General features: G+C 39.1%; 3 protein-coding genes across 4 annotated transcripts; 2 read left to right on the top strand and 1 right to left on the bottom strand.

The window, feature by feature from the left end:
- Nucleotides 1-428: 428 nt before the first annotated feature.
- tlr1 (toll-like receptor 1) lies at nucleotides 429-4,854 on the top strand. The gene is made up of 2 exons (XM_055034130.1): nucleotides 429-610; nucleotides 1,884-4,854. The coding sequence occupies exon 2, from the start codon at nucleotides 1,891-1,893 to the stop codon at nucleotides 4,300-4,302; it is 2,412 nt and encodes an 803-aa protein (XP_054890105.1). The 5' UTR covers nucleotides 429-610; nucleotides 1,884-1,890; the 3' UTR covers nucleotides 4,303-4,854.
- A 63-nt stretch (nucleotides 4,855-4,917) lies between these two features.
- On the bottom strand, nucleotides 4,918-13,312 carry ints10 (integrator complex subunit 10). 2 transcript variants are annotated; one of them, XM_055034131.1, is made up of 18 exons: nucleotides 12,700-13,312; nucleotides 12,551-12,618; nucleotides 12,367-12,470; nucleotides 11,793-11,932; nucleotides 11,624-11,705; nucleotides 11,394-11,534; nucleotides 11,140-11,314; nucleotides 10,791-10,960; nucleotides 10,567-10,706; nucleotides 10,277-10,430; nucleotides 10,070-10,152; nucleotides 8,989-9,144; nucleotides 7,981-8,089; nucleotides 7,183-7,262; nucleotides 6,914-7,076; nucleotides 6,689-6,782; nucleotides 5,935-6,003; nucleotides 4,918-5,454 (listed from the first exon to the last, which is right to left on the bottom strand). In XM_055034131.1, exons 1-18 carry the CDS (start codon nucleotides 12,826-12,828, stop codon nucleotides 5,298-5,300), a joined length of 2,214 nt encoding a protein of 737 aa, XP_054890106.1. In that variant the 5' UTR covers nucleotides 12,829-13,312; the 3' UTR covers nucleotides 4,918-5,297. The 2 variants fall into 2 exon arrangements, with proteins under 2 accessions (XP_054890106.1, XP_054890107.1); XM_055034132.1 differs by lacking the exon at nucleotides 5,935-6,003 and having other exon boundaries at nucleotides 12,700-13,311.
- Nucleotides 13,313-13,681: 369 nt separating this feature from the next.
- Nucleotides 13,682-18,696, top strand: slc25a51b (solute carrier family 25 member 51b). The gene is made up of 2 exons (XM_055034129.1): nucleotides 13,682-14,019; nucleotides 16,115-18,696. The coding sequence occupies exon 2, from the start codon at nucleotides 16,169-16,171 to the stop codon at nucleotides 17,102-17,104; it is 936 nt and encodes a 311-aa protein (XP_054890104.1). The 5' UTR covers nucleotides 13,682-14,019; nucleotides 16,115-16,168; the 3' UTR covers nucleotides 17,105-18,696.
- The last annotated feature ends 1,553 nt before the right edge of the window (nucleotides 18,697-20,249 follow it).

Raw genomic sequence — 20,249 nt, 5'->3', positions numbered from 1 at the left:
GCGTAAGCAAATTAAAAAGTGATAAATGTCTATTTACTATCCCCACTGACATTATTGGGTGACCATGACGCTAAAGGATGGAACTGCTGAAACTGAGTTGATCTGTCATTTGTGGAACTTATGTTGCAACACTTCTCTTGGAAATGAACCAAAGCTTTCAATCTTATACCATTAACAATTAAGAAGGAAGATATCTTAAATTAATTATTTTAATAATTAAAGAAAATAGAACTGAATGTTGAAATGCACTAAAATAATCAGATTCCAGTATCTTTACCGTCTTGTCAAGAGGCAGAAATTTATGTCTGTAAATGAAACAGGAAGTGAAAACGGGATGTGGATGTGAGAGAAGAAGCACAGCGGATTAGGGGAGCTTTCATTTCTGTTTCCCATCACTGTGGCTATTTAGTGCAACACTTTTACAAAGAGCAGAAGCCAATCTGACAGTAGAGTTGATGCTTGACTTTTGAGAAAACGTTTTTGTTTTTGCACCCATTTTGTGAAAAAAACAACATTGTTTTGAGTAAATTGCACTTTTTCCCCATCTTGGAGAATTCAATCTTCTGTGACTAAGTTTTGGATTAAAAAAATACATCTGAAGCTGGCTGAGGTTTGTGCACTCTTTCCTCTGTTTTTACAATTTTATGTTTGTCAAAGCTGTATAAAATGCTTTTAATTTGAACTGTTTAGCATATTAGCTTTATTACCAGGAAGATATTGAAAACGCACAGAAAAGGATTAGGATTATTAAACCACTATGACTTGCAGAAGTTTTCACATGCTTTGAACTTTTTCAATGTAGAAGCAAACCTCATTTTGGCTATAATCTAAACCATTCCATTAAAGCCCTTACTGTAATTTTAGGGTTCTTATCCAAAACTCACTGTAGTCAGTATGAAGAAAATCATGAAAAACTGTTATATGGTTACATGTATAGCTATATGGTTTAGAAGATTTTGGTCAGTACCAACAATGTTTCCTTCAGAAGAACTTACTATGATGTCGTAACTGCAAATAATTTCCTGTAATGATCATAGTATATAGCCCTGATACAAGTCTATATATAAAAAAATTATGTTAAGTCAATGATGCATTTCTTTGACTGTATTTGACTGATGTCATGATAGTTTCTTTAAGAACAATTCTGAGTGTTTCCTTTTTATTCATTAATTAGTGTTAGTTTTCTATGGGTGAAACAATAGCATCCTCTAGTGCAGAGGTGTTAAACTCCAGTCCTCAAGGGCCGGTGTCCTGCAACTTTTAGACGGGCCTCTGCTGCACCACACCCGAATAGAATAATTAGGTCATTAACAAGGTTCTGGAGAACTGATCTACACAAGGAGGAGGAAATTAAGCCATTTTATTCCAGCTGCAGGACAGTCTCACACACAACACCACTGCTCTATGTTTCTAGATCTTATATACATATATATATATATAGTATTGTTTTACATTTACTTGAGTATCTATCTGCTCTTACTTGGGTAATATTCTGCTGTTTGGTTTTGAGAGTTCTGGTATATAATCTTGTTATTTTTTTCAGTACTGTTAAAATTTATATTACATATTCAGTATTACAGTATTTTCTGAAACAAGAATAATAATAATTAAGACCATACATTACTTTCCTTCCACTTCACAATTAAGGATGCCTTTGTTTTGATCTACAGGAGAACCAATAGGATACACTAATTGTAACATGGCAATATTTGAAAAAGTTCAAGTATTGGGAGGCTTTTTGTTAATTTCAAAAAGTATTTAGTAAAAGCAGGATACATTGAACATTTCTTCTACAATAAAAACTTGAATCAAGGTGAAGTAAGCAGGAAATGTTGCAGGAACACTGTCACAGTGGTATTAATCCACATCTCCCATTTATCCAGACAGGCAATGGGGTCCTGGACTGCATTCCTCTGGGCAGCGGCTGTATTGGTGGTGCTGCAGATGTGTACTTCATCCCATGACAGCATCATAGACCGATCGTCTAGAAACCTCTCCTCCGTCCCGACAGACCTGCCTCTTGATGCCGAATATATCGACCTGTCATGCAACCACATACATCAGCTCCACAAAGGGGAATTTAAAAACACAACCCTCCTTCGGTTCCTGAACATGTCGTGGAATGGTTTGGAGCTCATTGACACAGAGACGTTTCATGACACGCCACTTTTAGAAAATCTGGATCTGTCACACAATGTGCTGAGGAACCTGTCAGACCAACATTACTTGTCATTCACAGGAAATCTCAGAGTGCTGAACATGGCATGGAACAAGTTTGAGAACATGACTTTGGGAAGAGAGTTCAGTTTCCTAAGAAAACTGGAGAGTTTGACACTTGGAGCAAAAGTCATCAGCTTGGGGGATTTTAAGAACATCGGTAACGTGACGTTATACTGCTTCACCCTGTCTCTGGAGGAGGGACTTGATTATGAAGCAAACAGCTTGATGGATATTCATGCTGAAAAAATTCAAGTAGATCTAAATGGCAGAGAAATAACCCAGAATGATTTGCTTGCTGACATGTTGTCATTTTTTGTAGAAGTAGAAGTCAGAAATATAAGTGGGGGCTATGAATATGTAAAAACACAGCTTAGTAAAAGAGCCATAATTTCCACTCGCACTCTTTCCATAAACAACATTGTAATTGATTGGAATAGTTTAACTCAATTAGTAAATGCCACTCTGTACACATCCATTGCCCATCTGAGCGCCTCTGATGTGGCAATAAATCAACCCCCATTTAAAGACACCCCTGTGACAGAGACATCTTCATTGCAGTCCTTCACAGTCTCACGAGTAGCTGTAACCTCCTTTTTTTTCTCTCAGGAGGCCTTGTACAACTTTTTCATCAATCTGCCAGTAGAGCACTGTGCAATCGTAGAGACTTCACTGATTCACATGACATGTCCAAAAAAACAGAGCCCCATCCTTGAGTTGGATTTCTCTTTCTGTGCGCTGTCTGATTCCATCTTCTCCAGATTCGAAGGTCAAGAAGGTCAAGTCAATTGCAAGACTCTGGGCAATGTACAAAATCTCTTTCTGGTAGGCAATAATCTTAAGGATCTTAAAGTAGTGAGTCAAAGGTTGCAGTACATGAAATCTCTGCAACACCTGGACCTCAGTATCAACTCTTTTGTGTATGACGGTTCCAATGGATGTGTGTGGCCACCGAGCATCACTGTTATGAATCTTTCTTCTGGGGGTCTAACAGATAATGTTTTTAATTGTCTACCAGAAGGGGTAGAAACTCTGGACTTACAGAACAACCAAATTTCTGTAATATCACAGTCAATCCTCAAACTGCAAAATCTCTCTTCTCTGAATCTGAATGCCAACAGGCTCCGTGACCTGCCGGGATGTGGCGACTTGCCAAAAATGACTGAGCTTCTGCTGAAGTCAAACTCCCTCCATGCACCTTCATTGACAAACCTGAAAAGCTTCCCTAATCTGAAAATCCTGGACGCAAGTGACAACCCGTTCACCTGCACCTGCCCTCTGAGGCACTTCATTCGCCTTGGCATTCAGACTGAATATGAGAGTGGCCACTCAGGTCTTGAACTGTTAAACTGGCCAGAGAGTTATCACTGCATCTACCCTGAAGCAGTCAGGAATTCCACGTTAGAAAGCGTCCAGATTCCTGAGATCTCCTGCAGCGCCAGCCTCCTGGCAGCCACCATCCTGGTTCCTTCAGTGGTACTGATCGTCACAGTTTTCTTTCTGTGCCGACGTCTGGATGTGCCTTGGTACGTGGGCATGATCTGGCAGTGGACCAGAGCCAAACATCGAGCAAGAATGCAGCAGCTTCGACCCGAAGACATGGTGGGTATTGAGTTCCATGCGTTTGTGTCCTACAGCCAGCACGATGCAGACTGGGTGAAGAATTTCCTGCTTTTGAACATCGAAGCTCCTGCAGGAGGGCTCAGAATCTGCCACCATGAAAAAGACTTTGTGCCAGGGAAAACAATTATGGAGAACATCATCACATGCGTGGAGAAAAGTCGCCGCTCAGTGTTTGTGCTCTCCCCTCACTTTGTCAAGAGTGAATGGTGCCATTATGAGCTCTACTTTGCCAGCCACCAACGTCTTTCTCAGGGGTCGGACAGCATTGTGCTGGTGCTGCTTGAGCCTCTGCCCCAGTATCTGATCCCATCCAAGTACTACCAGCTTAAGTCTATGATGAACCGCTACACGTACCTGGAATGGCCTCAGGACAAAGCCAAACACAAGCTGTTCTGGGCTAATCTGAGGGCTGCTCTGCAGACTGACCTGCCAAGTAAACTAGTGGCAGAAACAGAAGAGTAAGTCCGTAATTACCAAGATGAGTTTCACTGATTGTTACAGTGAGATACAAAAGACCACAATAAATGTCTGGCAAATATATCCACTTTGGTCAGATTTTACATAAAGAAAAAAAAAGTCAGACAGTGGAACTAAATGAACAAATTAATGGATGGATGGGCAGATTGATTCAAGGAACTTGTAAATAATGGGACAGGGAATAAGGGATGGAGCTACAAATGTTTCCCCAAATTACGCTTTCTTTTTCCAGCCAATCCTACAAAATACAATATATTGATCAGATTTTGTACTTTTCCAGAGTGCATATGTGCACTAAAGGAAGTGTGAACCATAGAGCGTAATAAAAAGATTGTTAGACTACAACAGTGCTTTCCAAGGTGAGCACCAGGACCAAACTTAAACCCATGAATCAAAACAGCAGTGAGGTCTTCAGGTGATAATGGAAAAACATATTTATCCTGAAAATGTCAGAAGAGATAAAAGAAAAAGTCCAGTGTTGCTTTTGCACCCCTCTTTAATTGATTTAATAGAAATGCTTGCTGGTTGTGATTGTGAAAAGTCTTTTCTTGTTATTTGTGATAGTAGAAAAGTTTGGGAATGACTATGCTTAAGCATTGGTAAAAATGTGCAGGTTTTATTTTCTGCTCTTTTTTTCACGTTGAAGAATTACTTTTTTTATATAAATACACTTGCATGACATGAAATAATGTATTATCTGAATGTTGACCAGTCAGACATTTAATGGCAACATCAATATACGCATACAGTCTGATCAAAACAATAAAGAGTATCAAAAAGCATTTGAGTCTTTACTTGACATAAACACCTACACAAAATGTGGGAAGGTTGTGGACGTTACAGTTCTCTAAAAATGACAAAAGCACAACAGACACCCAAATTCATCCCAAACAGACTGTGAGAAGAGAACAGTTCAACTGTTTGAGTTCTAATATAAGCCCAACTGCACTAAATTTGTGCAAAAAGAGTCAGGCCAGGTGTTAAGGAAGAGACTGGATGATGATTATTTTCTCATTAATGCAGAAACGGTGAAGCACACTGAGTAGATTTTCGCCACAACGTGACACCTGCCTCTCCATGGCCAGGCGAAAATCCTCCTTCACTCCCTTGGTGATCCCTCGAGTCACAGTATGGTGTCTGCAGGAGGAAAATGAGAAAGATAAACATACAAATGGTCAAAAATATACTGATGGACAAAACGGACATTAATATGAAAAACACAACAAAAACACAGTCATGGTAACATCATGTTGCTTCTTTCCTTCCACACACAAATAAGACAATTTACTTTAAACCACTTATGTTGAATATTATAAATAAAAATGCTATAAAACATGTCCACAAATGGGATGAGATTGCTATGAACTGTAAAAAACTAAACTGACTGTGCAAAAACAGAGACATCATCCTCAGATAACAACATTGATGACCACAGAAAAAAGGGGAAATGAATTAAATTAACAAACAGCAACAGAAAATCAAAAAAACAACCAACTCTTGATGCAAAATGTCCCAAATTAAAACTGGGGAGGGGATGACGAGCCTTAAAGCTGGGAATGGAGGAAGGGTGACTGGTGTGGGCGGGATGGGGACTGTGGGAGGAGGGGCCTGGGGTACCTGTCCATTGTCTGCACCCCTTGGAGCAGAAGGGTATTTAACTCCACCCCCAGGGCGGGGCTAGGGTTCCTGAGGGACAGCAACATTCAACAACTCTGTCAGTGAGAGTTAACTTAAGAATCTACAACTGCTACAGCAAAGAACCAGAGAGTTTAAATACTGCTTTATAGTTTAGCACATACAGTCACTTACAAAAATATTAACAGCTGAACATTTTCATATTTTGTTTGGTCACTATTTCAAACATCAATGTATGTTTCTGATAGACCGGAGTAAATGTGAAATGTAGGAAAAAGATGATGAGTCTCAAGTCTTTTGCCGCCTCTAACAAAGTCTTGTACTGAGCTCAATGCATCTTCTTATTAATTTTGACCAGCTGTCCTTTCACTGCTAAAGAAAAACAGCATAATTTCCTCAGTGAAATGGTGTGTGCAGGGTGAGGTGTAATGTTAGTTTTCTTCCACATATAGCATTCTGCAAGTAAACCAAAAAGCACAACTTCCTTTAACTCCACTTGTATTTGGTTTTAATGAGAAAAAACACGAAAAGGTTAAACATGTATGAATATTTTTGCAAGGAACTGTTCTCCTTTCTATAAGGTGGCTCCAATTAACAGTTAATTTCGTCCAAAGCAACAATTTTCCCCACAGGCCAAGTCTATGCAGCTAATCTGCTTTCTTTAAAAACATCAACAGAAAGGGGAAGTGGAAAGTCACCATGCAAACTGGAAAACTTCCCTATGGTTGCCTCTTACTTAATCAGCATTCCCTGATTAGGAAGCAGCTCCAACTGAATCCTCCCTCCCTCTGGAGTCCGCAAGTAAGCAAACTCCTCCAGCATGTCGATGTCTGAGTGTAATAATGAGTTTAAGTAAACCAACACACCGGACATGACAGAAAAGCTGATGAACAAACAGGCCACGCAAATGTGTCCTTATCAACTTTGACCGTATTGTGTTTGCAGTGACAGATAAGGATACTGGTGACATAGTTGAAGAAGTTCTCATATTGGAAACTCCCTTGTTGACAGATTTTATCAACAGCCTTTAAAAATAGCATCTCTCCCTGTGGCCAGTCATGCTGCAGCAGCACCACCACGTGGCCGAGAGACAGGTCGTCACGGCTGTCTGTGAAGGCTCTGAGCTGGTAGATCGAAGAAAAAGAGGAAAATGGATCAAAGGATCACATCTGAAAGAGATCAGTGGCTGTCAATGATTTCAATAATTCATTTAAAAGATTCTACAAGTACCTTAAAGCAAGCAAGCATCAGCTGGAGACAGAAAGGTAGCACAGCTCTGCTGGTGCAGGGAAGCAACCGAAGGTCATTACCTAGTTTAGGCAGATATAGAAGAATTATTTGGATGAATAATTAACTAATTAAACATTTTCATCATACATTTAGTACTTTCTACATTAGAATCATTCTTTTAGTTTACTTATGAAATTCAATATTCTACTCTTAAATGTTGTGTTTTGATGAGCTGAAACAAATTAATCTTTACAATGTGTTCTACTAACTCAGTGAATTGAGTTACTGAAATAAATGTACTTTTCTATCACCTAATTTGTCAAAAGATTGTAATAGTACAGAATTTGAACAGGATATAAATTCATATTCAAAAAGGCATAAACTGTTCACAACAATGAAAGTATATCAAGGTTCTACAAACTTCAGGTTAAAACTTCCTATAATATCATCCCTTATCCTCTCAGTGCACACTGTAGATTAGCTCAAAAGATGAGTATGTTAGTTTTTTTTCCATTCTTACAGAAAATAATATTAACAATTGTAAAAACCACTGATATTCATGGGGTGGAAACAAAAATAAGCCGTACTCTTAAAAATAGTCTTAGTAACCTACGGGATGGGTAGGAAGTTGTTTTAAACACATTATATGTTTTTGTTGAAAATATTGGTTGTAATACTGAAAACCTGCATTATTTTTAGTCAGAAAGATTACACCAATAAAACGATGGCCTAAACTCTAATAGAAATTCAGATTGAAACCCACTAATAAACATAATATGATAAAACTATAATGCTTACCTTTCCTGGTCTTGGATTTAATTCTGCTCAGATCTTCTTGTGCTTTGGTCAATTCTTGGTTTGGGGGGACCAGCCCACTCACCACATCTAGGAGCTTTTCACAAGCCATCTGATCAACAAAATACAACACAATTTATATAAAGATGCAAAGGCTCATTAAATTAAACAGGAAAAAATATTTTTTCATCCATCCATTATATAACAAGGTTATCCTTGTGAGGTTGTGAGGGGAGCTGGTGTCTATTGCCAGCAGTCAACAGGCGAAATTACTAATATTATTGCCACTACATAATTTTCTACTATTGTACAAGCAAAAGTGACATTAATACATGTTTAGCACAAAGGTGATATGCTGAGCCACTTAGGCTACATCCACACAGCAGGGAAATGTGACCTATATCTTACTTTTTCATACTCTTTCAAATGCTAAAGTTGGTCTCCTTTTGTGACTGCACTTCAAATAGGTCACAAAATGTGGACAAATCAAAAACTACTTGAAATATAATGCTCTATTAATTTACAGGAAAATTAAAAAGTTAAGTTCCAAAAAAAAAGTGCATAAACAGGAAGATTTTTACCAAATGGATGACGATTCCCATTATAATCCCTGATTGTTACGCTTGTAATGTAATTGTGCATTATGTTTCTCAACCAAAATTTTATCAGTTAAACATGACCTGAAAGATGCAGTTTTGACCTGTACTGCCACCTTCAGGTCAAGTGTAGGTAGTTTTCTTTCTAGGACAAAGTACATGGCACTTTGCTGATAAATTATTGTGACATTAAACCGGTTACACATTAGCTCATTATCCCTAAAATACACAAAGTTACACAATTAGCTAAATCAAACTGGAAAAAAAAAAAACTTTCATCCAGAGCTTTGGGCTAAAAGATGGTAAGACTAAAGACTGAAATGCATTTTGTGTCAAATTTTTTGAACTAACCCATGTATGCGAACCAACATGCACCTGAAACAGTAGTCGAGTGAAATGGTGTGCATATGTTTACCCTGTACTCTCCCAGTGCATAGTGGCAGGATGCCTGCTGTATCAGGGCCCTGTGGTGCTCCAGGCTGGCCTGGCCTGTGGGGCTCTGCTGTGCAGGTTGAGGCTGCTGCACTGACGCCATCTGATGCAGACTGGAGACGGCCTTGCGATAGTGTCCCTGGAAGCAACAACCATATGCAAACAAAATTAGTACAGACAAATAAATCTGCTAAGGCAGACATGGAAAAGGATAAACAGATATATAATGAAGCAAATATGTTTATCTACTTAGTGTAATAAGCCCTCATAGTTTATTACATTTGCTCTAGTGAATAAACAATATTAACATTTAAATATATGTCTTAGTTGCTAGTTAAATGTCCCTTAAATTCAATCTGTCAAAGGATTTCTGCCACAATTGGCAAGCTAAATTCAGGATCTAAGATCTTTTTTAAAGAGTTGACTTACATTAAGACTTACATAAAATTTGAAAAATAATAACTTAATCACCAAATAACAATTTATTTATTTCACTTGTCACTGAGTACTTAAGTTAAATAAGCCCTAATACAGTTAAATCACTGTTTCCTTGGCATGTGTCATAAGTATTTTTTTTTAATTCATGACTTAATATCTACAGTAGTTAGGAAACTGTTCTTTTCCAGGGTTCATTGCTTCCCTACATTGTGGGACTTGTAGTTTTGTCACTGTAAAACAACAAATTCTTCAGCAAGAACTACAAATTATTCAACAAAACAATGCTACCAGAACATATCTCAACCACCTCCAAAGAATAAACATACCATATATAAAGTATAATGATAAACAAGCACACACAACTAAGACTTAAACATATTTAATTTAACTAAGACTTAAACACATTTAATTGTTTTCTATATAAACACAAAATATTTCATATTTTTGAAGGCCTAAAATGTAGATTGAATTATTAAATTAATTAATTTTAGGAGGTTGCATAAATCTTGATATTAAATCAATACATCTGCATCTGAAAGTAACAGAAGACTGTCAGCAAATATGTTGTGAGTAAGTTCAGATCAGCTGACAAAGTAAGAGAACAAGGTTTTGAGCAAGATCCTTGCCTGGTGTATAATCATGTCAGAGAGGAAAATTCTGAACCAGAGCCAGCTTTCTGTCTTCCATGCTGCACAGATCTTCTTGAACTCTAAAAGACATCAAGAAACAGTCAGTTTAAATAAGTAGTGATTCAACTGTCTGATCTTATGAGCAATCTCGGTGAAGAGAATAAGAAACCCCAAAAACTACAGGAATCCATTAGTGCTGCTTACCAGCTTCCAGACCATCGTGAGAATGAAGCAGGTCCCAACTTTCCCTCGCTGTTCGGAAACTCTCCAGTGTTTCTGACCAGTTGGGCATCTCTGCCTTGTTGACCAGAATGTGTCGGCCGCGGCCTTTCCCCAAACCTTCTTCATCATCGGAGCTCTACAACAATATGTACAGAGAAAAAAGGAAATCACACTCCGAGTGTGTTTATGTGCTCCTTTCAGTGCTAAAATAGCATTTTAAAGAAATATACCAAATTCTTTATTTTCTAAGAGAATCTCAAATCTGTTCTGACCATTGTTTTCTCTCTCCCGTCAGCCAGTTTCCGTTTCTTATGTGCATGCTTCAAAGTTGCTCTGTCCACCTCCACATCACTGTACACCGAACTCAAGTCCTCCACCAGGATCCATGGTCCTGAAGTCATTGCACCAACCCCTTCAAAAAAGACATGTGCATATAAACTTATATGATGATAAAGAAACACAGCAAACTTTAAGTGATTTTAGTGCAGAGACTGACCCTGGAATAATGACGGTTGTACAGCAGAGACATAGAGGAAGGCACTGCGGAAAAGGACGAGTGCAGCACAAATGACCACCTGACTGCAGTAGCGGGACCTGGTTTCTCCTTCAAGACCAGGCAGATAGCGACACAGCTCTTTCACCCTTTGCAGCATGTCGATATAACTCCTAGCACACACAAACACGAGGACCACATATTTTATCACTTACATAAAAACTTTCATCTCAAAATTTGTTTTCTATATAAACACACCACAAGAGTCTATAAAAGAGTGAAAAATTTTATAAATTCGACATTTACTGAATATTTTTCATGACTTTCCCTGAGTAAGTCAAAGGGAGTTTACCTCTGTCCTTTGTCTCCCTGCCACTCGCAGCGAGCACCAACGACAGTGACGATATCAAGCAGCCTCTCCCAAGGTTCTGCTACGACTGACGATTTCTCAGACAGGCCATCAATCACAAACCGCTGGGAGCCACGAGACACTCCAGGAGACTTTAGAGTTGCTCCATCTTGGCTACCTAAAGAATACAAGCCAAATAAAGGTGTAAGAACATCGAAAGTTTGATAGATCTGCTAAATTTTGGCAGGAAGGTGTACCTTGTAACTGCACATCAGATGAAGGTCCACGGGTAACATAACCAATATAGAATTCAGCTGCTTTTAGGATATATTTCTGCATCAGGCTTGCAGGCAGACGCATGTCCATGTTGTTTATGACCAAGGGAAGCACATCACATACTACAAAAAAAAAAAAAAAATTGTGTTAAATTTTTTTTTTGATGATTCTCCCTCAAATGGCTTGGATTTCAATCACAACAATAACTGACCAAAAAGCTTTCTGAAGCAGTTGACAGGAGACTCGACATTTTCTGATGCCTCTGCCTCCAACAAAGTCTCTCCTAAATTAACCTAACAACACAGAGCAGACCGCTAAACAGGTTACACTGGATTCACATCTCAAAACATCAAGAGTTGCTGGAAGGTGTTATTACACACCCCGTGCTGGACGACAGACTCTGGAAAGCGCTTCAGAAGGAGCAGCAGCATCTCTGCCTTCTCCAAAGTGTTGAAGCATTGCTCTGTGGCTTTCAGCAGCATCTCACACTGCACACGGCCTGGCAGCGTCTCAAAAAGAGCTGGGCGAGGGACAAGGACAAGCACATATGGTTAACAGTGCTAAATCTTAATAAGAATCTGTGAAATAACTTTTAAAAAATGATGTACACAATGAGCTTAAGTAATTGTGCAAAGAAGAATAGAAAACAATCCTCAACTTTCCATAAGCTGGTAGGTACTTACCCCCAAATTACAAAAGCTACAAATGCCACAATAGGCAGTTCTATAAAGTACTGATAGACTGCTTAACAGGTTCTTAGGACACTTTTCAGTATGTCAGTGCGAAATACATAAAAAAGGGAAAACTTAAAAGCATCTATTATTTTTGTTCCACTCTTCAATTCTTTACTACTTAAAAGAAAAGTCCCAATGAAAGCAATTTATTGTTGTGGTGTGACAAGCTGTGATAAAAGTTCAATAAGTATTTCTATTTTGCAAGGCATTGTTCTCTCACCTCTTAGAAATTGTGCATGTTTGTCCTGAGAGTCACTGCGGAGGGCGGCTGTGATGACACTGATCTCACGCCACACAATCGGCTGATCTGGAAAGTTTATGAACCTATTGGGGGAGCACATGGTTGCCAACTTTAAGCACAGACTGGACATAAGGTGGCAAATGAATGCCGTGCTGTAACTCACATGTCATACAGCAGTCTCCCAGCCGAAGCTGTCCTCTCTGCATTGCGTTCAATGATGTACATTTCATACTGGAAAAGCAGCAAGCGAACTGAGCTTCTAAGCAAACATGACAGATGTACGTTTTGATAGAAATGGATGCTTGATGTTACCTGTATGTTGAAATCTGTTGGGTACAGGGTTCTGGCTGTTATTAGCCAGGCTTTGGCCGCGCAGGGATCATCAGAAACCAACTCCCGGGCTCTTTTAACCAGAAATTCACAGTCTTTTTGCGCCGACATTTTAGTAATCTATTTTTTTGTATTAAATTATACTAATAAACAAATAAACCACACCAGCAGTCAAGACTGAGGCGTAAGACATGGATTCTCCACATGCGCAAATACCGGTACATTAAGGGCTGTATTAAAGACTAATAACGACAGATAGCCGCTCTCTGCAAAATAGAAATAAGATGCTAGCAAAAAAAAAAACGTTATTTAGCTAACTATAGCTACCCGACTTTAAGTTGATGTCTATGCAATAACCAGCCATACAGAAATCCTAAATTATAAATATGTCTTGCATAAATATAGAAAGCAAATACTACACTTAGAAAATAATAAAACATTAAAAACCACCGTGAGTTAGCCAAACAGAGCTAACTCTTCTATTTAGCCTAGCTAAATAGAAGAAAGCTAACATCTTCTTCTATTTGTTTAAAGACAGTTGGAATTGATACTGAAGGTGTCCCACCGCCACCTTCTGTCCATTGCACAATTCGCAGACTGTTCAAGTGATTTACACACATAAATATAAAATAATTTAAATAGAAATATTTAGAAACAAGTGTAAAAAGTTAAGGTATTAATATATAAAATCACACAAAGAGTTATTTATAGTGAAAACAATTGAAATAATAAATTGATCTTTAAATTAGGAACTCCAAATCTCCAAGTAAAAATAATTGCAGTTGAACTGGAACTACCAATTTAAGCCATTTTCTGTTTCCTTTTGAGCGAATGGACAAAACAATAGTTCTGCTGAAGTGTCTTTTTAAGTTACAAACCCATCAGTGCCGCGGCTGCAACGTTTCTATGGTAACAGTAATCTTGCTTTACGGCACACTGCTGTCAAGCAGGTCAACCGAGTTAGCACAGTGAGTTAGCTAGTGTCTCCGAACAGCGCGAAAAATGTGTATATGTGCGTCGAACTCATATAGATAGATTGATAAAGCCATTCTACTCATTATCTATGTCAAAAAGCTTAATTAAATGAGTTTCAAAAGGATAACATTTGATCTTAAATCTGTGTGAGCCCCAACGGTAGATTCAATTTCGCAGCAATGCGCATGCTCAGAAGCTTTCTTGGCGTCACGACACGTACTTCTACAGTAACTCCAGACGCGACCTACACAGCGTTGGCCTGTTTACCTTGCAAAACCGACCCACCTGTCCAGGTACAGGACAGCAACCGATCAGCGCATATAGCAAGTAAGCACTCATTTATAAGCTTAACTTATAAGCGGGAAGAGACCACTTCACTGCTTGGCACTGAGTAGCTGTCATTAGGGTTTTCAAAGCAGCCGTCAGTCAGCACCTGACCATTTGGACTGTGCCAAACCTAACATGCTTAGCAGACAGGTATTTTATCTGTGGATTGTAGCTTGTTTTCTGAGCGTTGTCCCAATATTTTCTGAGCATGTATTGACTGAAAATCACTATATGCGAAGAGGTAAGAAAGAGCAGGGTTGAACTAGCTTATGTTGCTAAGTTCTCTAGCCTTCTGTGTGCTCATTGGGATAAGCATGATAGCTGCTAATAATTTTTGTTATTGTTATTGGCATACAGACACGCCAAAGTTACAAATACGCCAAAGTTGGTTAGATAGGCCAGTCTTCTCACTACGTATGTAAAAGGAAAACAGGCGTGACTGGACATGTTTATGAACTCTTGAGGAATAATGCTTGCCGCATAGAGTGGAGAATAAAGATCCAAGTGTGACACAATATCTGAATGTGGGTTTGTCTCAGTATAAAACGGGTTTTCTGTGTAATTTTACCACAGTTGGCAAAATCCCTGTAGTTCTATTCTTCAATCAGCAAGCATATAAAGAAGTATTTTTGCCAATTGTGACAAAGTTACAGGTCAAGGTCGGATATTCAAAAGATGATCATTTTCAAAACCAGCAGAGCAAGAATTGCAGCATCAGATGTGCGCATGTAACTATTGGTCTGAAATTGAAATTGGCCTATATTTATTCATGCAAAGTAGAAATCATCAGGGCAAAACACCTGTGTGAAAACTACTGTGTTATGGTGACTAGTACCTGCATGTTGTTCTGAGCTGAAACTGTCTAAAGATTTTTGGCTTGATATTTTGGTCAAGCCAAAATCTTCATTATCTTCATAATCTGTTTTTAGATAACGTAAATATATTTTGCCTCTTGTACTCTACTACATAAAAACATGTTTTAAGCAAGTAACTAAATTCTCCACTCTTCTAGATATTTATTTTGAAATGTGTTTTTGTTTGTTTGTTTTTTTTTTATTTAGTGGAGCTGATTTGTTGCTTCTGGTAGGAAGAGACATATGTTTAAAAATAGTGTTAAATGTTAATGATTCATTTAATACTGTACATGCACGGTGCTTTTAGCTCTGTACTTGTGGTGTTGCTTTCATAGTTGTCCTGGCTCTTCCTATGACTTTGGCCCTAACTTATCAGTCCGTTGTGCAATAATCCTTATCAGTGGGCTGTTGAGGCTGCTTGTTTGTACAGGCGCTAGTCTGGTTGTAAGAGTTTAATTTCTGTCTGATGATGGTTGTCATGAAAGAATTTTATTATCAACAGGTATGCAAAACGAAACTCGTGAAATAAACCACCTCAGATACAATGAAGCGATACCACTGTTGAAATGTTTTTAAAACAGGTTAGAGATTTTTTTTTCCAGAGTTGGTCTATATTGTTAAGTCCCAGTTTATGTTGTAAAAAATGAGCTTTTTAAAAGATTGTGTTGATACTCCTTACATTTTTGTAAAATGACAAACTTGTTGGTTTATATTGCAGATGTGACTGGATATGGTAGGCAGCCTGTTGCTTTGTTTTATTGCACAAAGTAATGTGCAGCTGTGAAGTGGAAGGAGCAGAATATATGAATTTCAGAAAATGCTTTTTTTTTCTCTCTCTCTCCCTCTTTTGGTGAAAAAAGCATGATGCTGCCACCACCACGTTCAATCATTAATGCTGCTCAAAGCTTGGGAAATTGTTTTATAGCAAGACTTTTCTTCCTATAGCTTTATCCCTAGGTGTTCCGCTGTGCACATTGGGTTTTATTATTGTAAATTATTTATAATAATTTATTTTGTACCCATAATTTGTTTTGTACATAAAAATACAAAATAAAAACAATACATCACAGTTGTGTGCTTCTTTGTTGTGATTAATGACATAAAATCACAGTAAAATGCTTATGTTTGAAGTTATAATGTGTGTAGAAAAACAATGGTTTAATTAAAATGTTTTTGTAGTTCCACATAAATGTACTTGTTGTAAACATGTTGTAATGTGTGTTTCTAACATATTGTTTCAGTGCTGTACAGAGTTGATGTGATGCCGGAGGATCAGGCCGTGCACTGAGCCTCTCATGGCTGTCAGCACCATGGACTCCGAGACGACCCGAACACCTAAACCCGGGGACGCCCTGAAAAAAGGAGGCTCCTCCCTGTTGCCTGATGGGATTCTCGGTGCCACCTTGGGTTCTCATGGAAAGCACTATGTCTGTGGCTCAATGGCAGCTTTTACCAACATTTTGCTGACCTTCCCGGTTCAGAAAGTGTTGTTCCGCCAGCAGCTGCACGGTGTGCTGGTGACCGAGGCGGTGCAGCAGCTGCAGAGGGATGGGCTGAGGAATCTGTACCGGGGCCTGCTCCCGCCACTGCTCCAGAAGAGCACCACAGTGGCCATCATGTTTGGCCTGTATGAGGACTTCTCCAGAGTACTGCAAAACCACGTTTGCAGCAGCGGCATGCCAGAGCTCGTCACACGAAGCTTTGCCGCGGCGCTGGCGGGAACCACAGAAGCCATCTTCACGCCGTTTGAGCGCGTTCAGACTCTCCTGCAGGATCACCGGCACCATGGGCGCTTCAACAACACGGCGCACACCTTCCGGACACTTCTGACCGAGTACGGCGTCCGAGAGTGTTACCGCGGCCTCGTGCCCGTACTCCTCCGTAACGGTCCCAGCAATGTGCTGTTCTTCGGCTTGCGGGGGCCCATCAAGGAGCTGTTGCCAGAAGCTAATAACAAGGCAAGTCATTTGGTAAATGATTTTGTGTGTGGAGGGGTGTTGGGAGCAGCTCTCGGCATTATGTTTTACCCGCTAAACGTGGTCAAGGCGCGGGCTCAGTCTCAAGTCGGTGGAGCCTTCCAGCCGTGCCGGAAGGTGCTGTTAACGGTGTGGAGAGAGAGGGGGGGGAGCGTGGTCATGCTCTTCAGAGGAGCCCATCTCAACTACCACCGCTCACTGATCTCCTGGGGGATCATCAACGCCACCTACGAGCTGCTACTGAAGCTCTTATGAAAGGAGGAATCGACGTGATGAAATGGAAGATGTATTCAAAGGGAACGCCGACATGAAGAGGTGGGAGGTGTGTGGAAGGAGAATTGATGACGTAAAGTCTGTGTGGTTGATGTCTGACAGTGTTATTCCAGGACTGAGAGAAGAGAGGGGCCAGCTAAGAGTATAAGATAACCACCTGCCATTGTTACTTTTCAATGTTGTAATCATAATAAAATCAAGATGCACACTTCAGCCTTCACATAATTTGTGTCAGGGTCCAAATGGTAAGCCCTGGTTTGGTCTGAGGAGTGTTTTTTTTTTACAGCATCGCTTGATTTCCTTCACTGTTTTGTAGAAAAATGTATTTCTCTGTATATGCTGTGTGCTGTGGAGTTTTGAAAGTGACATCCCTCGGTTCTGTCGACCAAAAGCACTTTCTATGTCAAGCTAAATTTCTGCCACTTAAACACTTTTGTGCTTTTGACCATTGAAATGTCCAGAGACATGTCCAGAGTCCAGAGATTTGTCAAGAGGAGATTCTTAGACTTTTGCCTGTTTGTTTCTTTCTATCCACTTATTACAAGCTTATGCTGAAAATATTAAATTATTAAAGCCTATGAAATTTCTCACTTATTTTTGGAATAAGACACAAAATATGAAAATGTCATATTTTGCATCCCTAGTTGATATGCGTCCCATATCAACTAGGGATGCACTAATTGGTGCAATTGGCTTGTTCTGATCAGCCATTTCTCTTGATCAACTGATCAGTCATCACCAGGGCAAAATATTCTACTTTTGTTCATTAAGTGTGTCAAAACTAATCAGATTTTTCAGTCTTTAACTAGCAAATTACACTGATATACAATTCTGATTAAAGATTTTTAAAAAAGTGCTTTAAGGCATTAATCTTGTAATTTGTTTTCTGTTGGATTCAAACCTACTTTTTGTTGTTTTTTGTGTGATTGTCTTCTGGGAAAACAAAATCAAACTCAATTGACATGTCAGGTTTCAATGACGATACCGCTAAAGATCAAGTTGAGACTGATCGGTGTGTCAGTAGTTAATCTGTGGTTTGTTTTTACTTGTTTTCTGAAGAGCTACAGCCAAAGGTTCTTTGAATTTAAACAATCCATACCCATATTTTCAAAAAAAAATTTATTTGAAAGTAATAAAATTATATCTAGACTTTGTGAGCAACATGAAAATATACCCAATAATAATCTTGATGTGCACCTTTCCTCCTTTTAAAAGTTTTGGACCCTTTCTGCAATACTAAATATTGAAATAAGTACCATTGAATGTACATTCTCCCCAACTGGATTCTGAAACCTCCCTTGTTTTGTCCGGCCGATACGTTTTCCTCTCATGGTTGCTCTCCTCCCTGTCTGTAACATCTGTTGACATAATGGGCTCAGATTTCAAGCTTGAGTAGTTTCAGCCACCACACCACGGTTCTGAGCGTGCCCGACAGCCCAAAGAGGAAAGGCACGTTGCTTGGCCATTTGAGAGACTGAAGATTAATGGCGGAGAGTGAAGACAGGGGCAGAGGGTAATGCTCAACGGCACAAAAAGCTCAAGCTGCCACATAAAATGGACCGTTTGGCCTAATTTTTCAAATGTTTTGCTTCTCCTTTCACTCCTCCCCTCAATGTTCAAGCTTACATGAGGTTTTTTTTTTTTTCTCGTTTCAAACAAAAGCTTTTTTATTTCAGTTTTACAGAAGAGTTCTCCCTGCCGGTTTTCAGTGACTTTGCTTGTAATTGTTCTGAAAGTCAGTACATTACTTTGAAACTGTAAAGTTATTCATTGCAGATAAATCAAGTCTTTGATATAAATAAAAACGGATCTGTGTAGTGTTTCAGGACAAATGGGGTAAGTGTTACATTTTTTTGAAAAAAAAAAAAAGTGCCACCTCTTTATTGTTTACTTTAGAAGTTTTGCATCTTTTTTTAATGTTTTATAATCTAATCTTGATTTATTTTTCTACAAATCTACTGTCAGCTGTGTTTCTTCTTCTTAAAGGAATTTGTTCACCAATGTTTTCTAACAAACCCCAGAGGGGCCAGAACTAATTAGATGACTTGTGAAGTCTTCTAAAGAATTGTTTTGAGAGGAATCGGAGCAAAGTCGGCTAAATACATGAGAGTACCACAGTTTCCTTAACGTTTTACAAATACTTTTTCAGGAAAACATTTGGTGGAACCATCTTTTGTCGTTTCACCTCACGTTTTTGCTCGTAACAAAATCTTAGTAATACCTTATAAAAGAGTTCAGTTGGCAGGTGAAAAAGGTCAAAGGGCTTATGAATGCTTTTGCAAGGCACTGTAATGGGCTAGTTATGGAACGCTATCAGACATGCATTGTGAAACTAAATGAAAGATTTTTGTTTATTTGTGACATCTATCCCAAATCCTTTGTATCCACTGAGCCTCACTGTAAAATACATCACCTGTCTAACCTGCCCTTTGCCTGAGATGCACTCTAATCCCTGCTTTCTGATCACTCACACAACCTGCAACTGTGTGCTACCGAAAAGATGAGACTTGGCACTCACTCCCAACACAATGACTAAAATAGTGTCAATGTGATCATATATTTTATGTTTTTTAATCACCGAAGAAGTTCTGGCAGTAGTCCACGCTATTGATTGTCACTCTTCAGGTGGCTGCATCAATGAGTCAGACAACAGATAAAAATCAGATTAAGGACAATCTGATGTGAGGACTTTGACTCGATAAGGTTTGAGCGCCTGAAGCTCCAAAGCCTTTCAGCTCCTGGTTGCTGTTCCCGCTGACATGGTCATCAAGGGGTCACTTGAATTTGAAGGGATAACATTTTTGCCTTCGATGTCATGAGTGTTTTTAATGATAGAGGCTAAAATGCTTGCCTGGATTTCTTCGAATAAGGAGTGAGAGATGAGAAGGATGTCAAGGATAAAGAGAGACGCTTCAGTTCACAGATAAACGCTGCCTTAGCAGACGGGAAAGCGCGTTAACACCGGGAAAGAAATCCAACAGTAATCCTCATTTACTGCATTAGAGGTTCAGACATGTCAATGCAGACAGTGAAGCTCGGGTTCACGCTCGCATGCGTTCCTCTTCTTATTTTCACTTCAAATGACCGCAGTTTGCTTGCCAATTTAACATTTACAAAGGCTTCCATA

The sequence above is a fragment of the Poeciliopsis prolifica genome, unplaced genomic scaffold (genome assembly GCF_027474105.1).
Source record: "Poeciliopsis prolifica strain line A6 unplaced genomic scaffold, Auburn_PproV2 SCAFFOLD009, whole genome shotgun sequence".
Lineage (NCBI taxonomy): Eukaryota > Metazoa > Chordata > Actinopteri > Cyprinodontiformes > Poeciliidae > Poeciliopsis > Poeciliopsis prolifica.
This window is presented reverse-complemented; position numbering and strand designations above follow the sequence as displayed.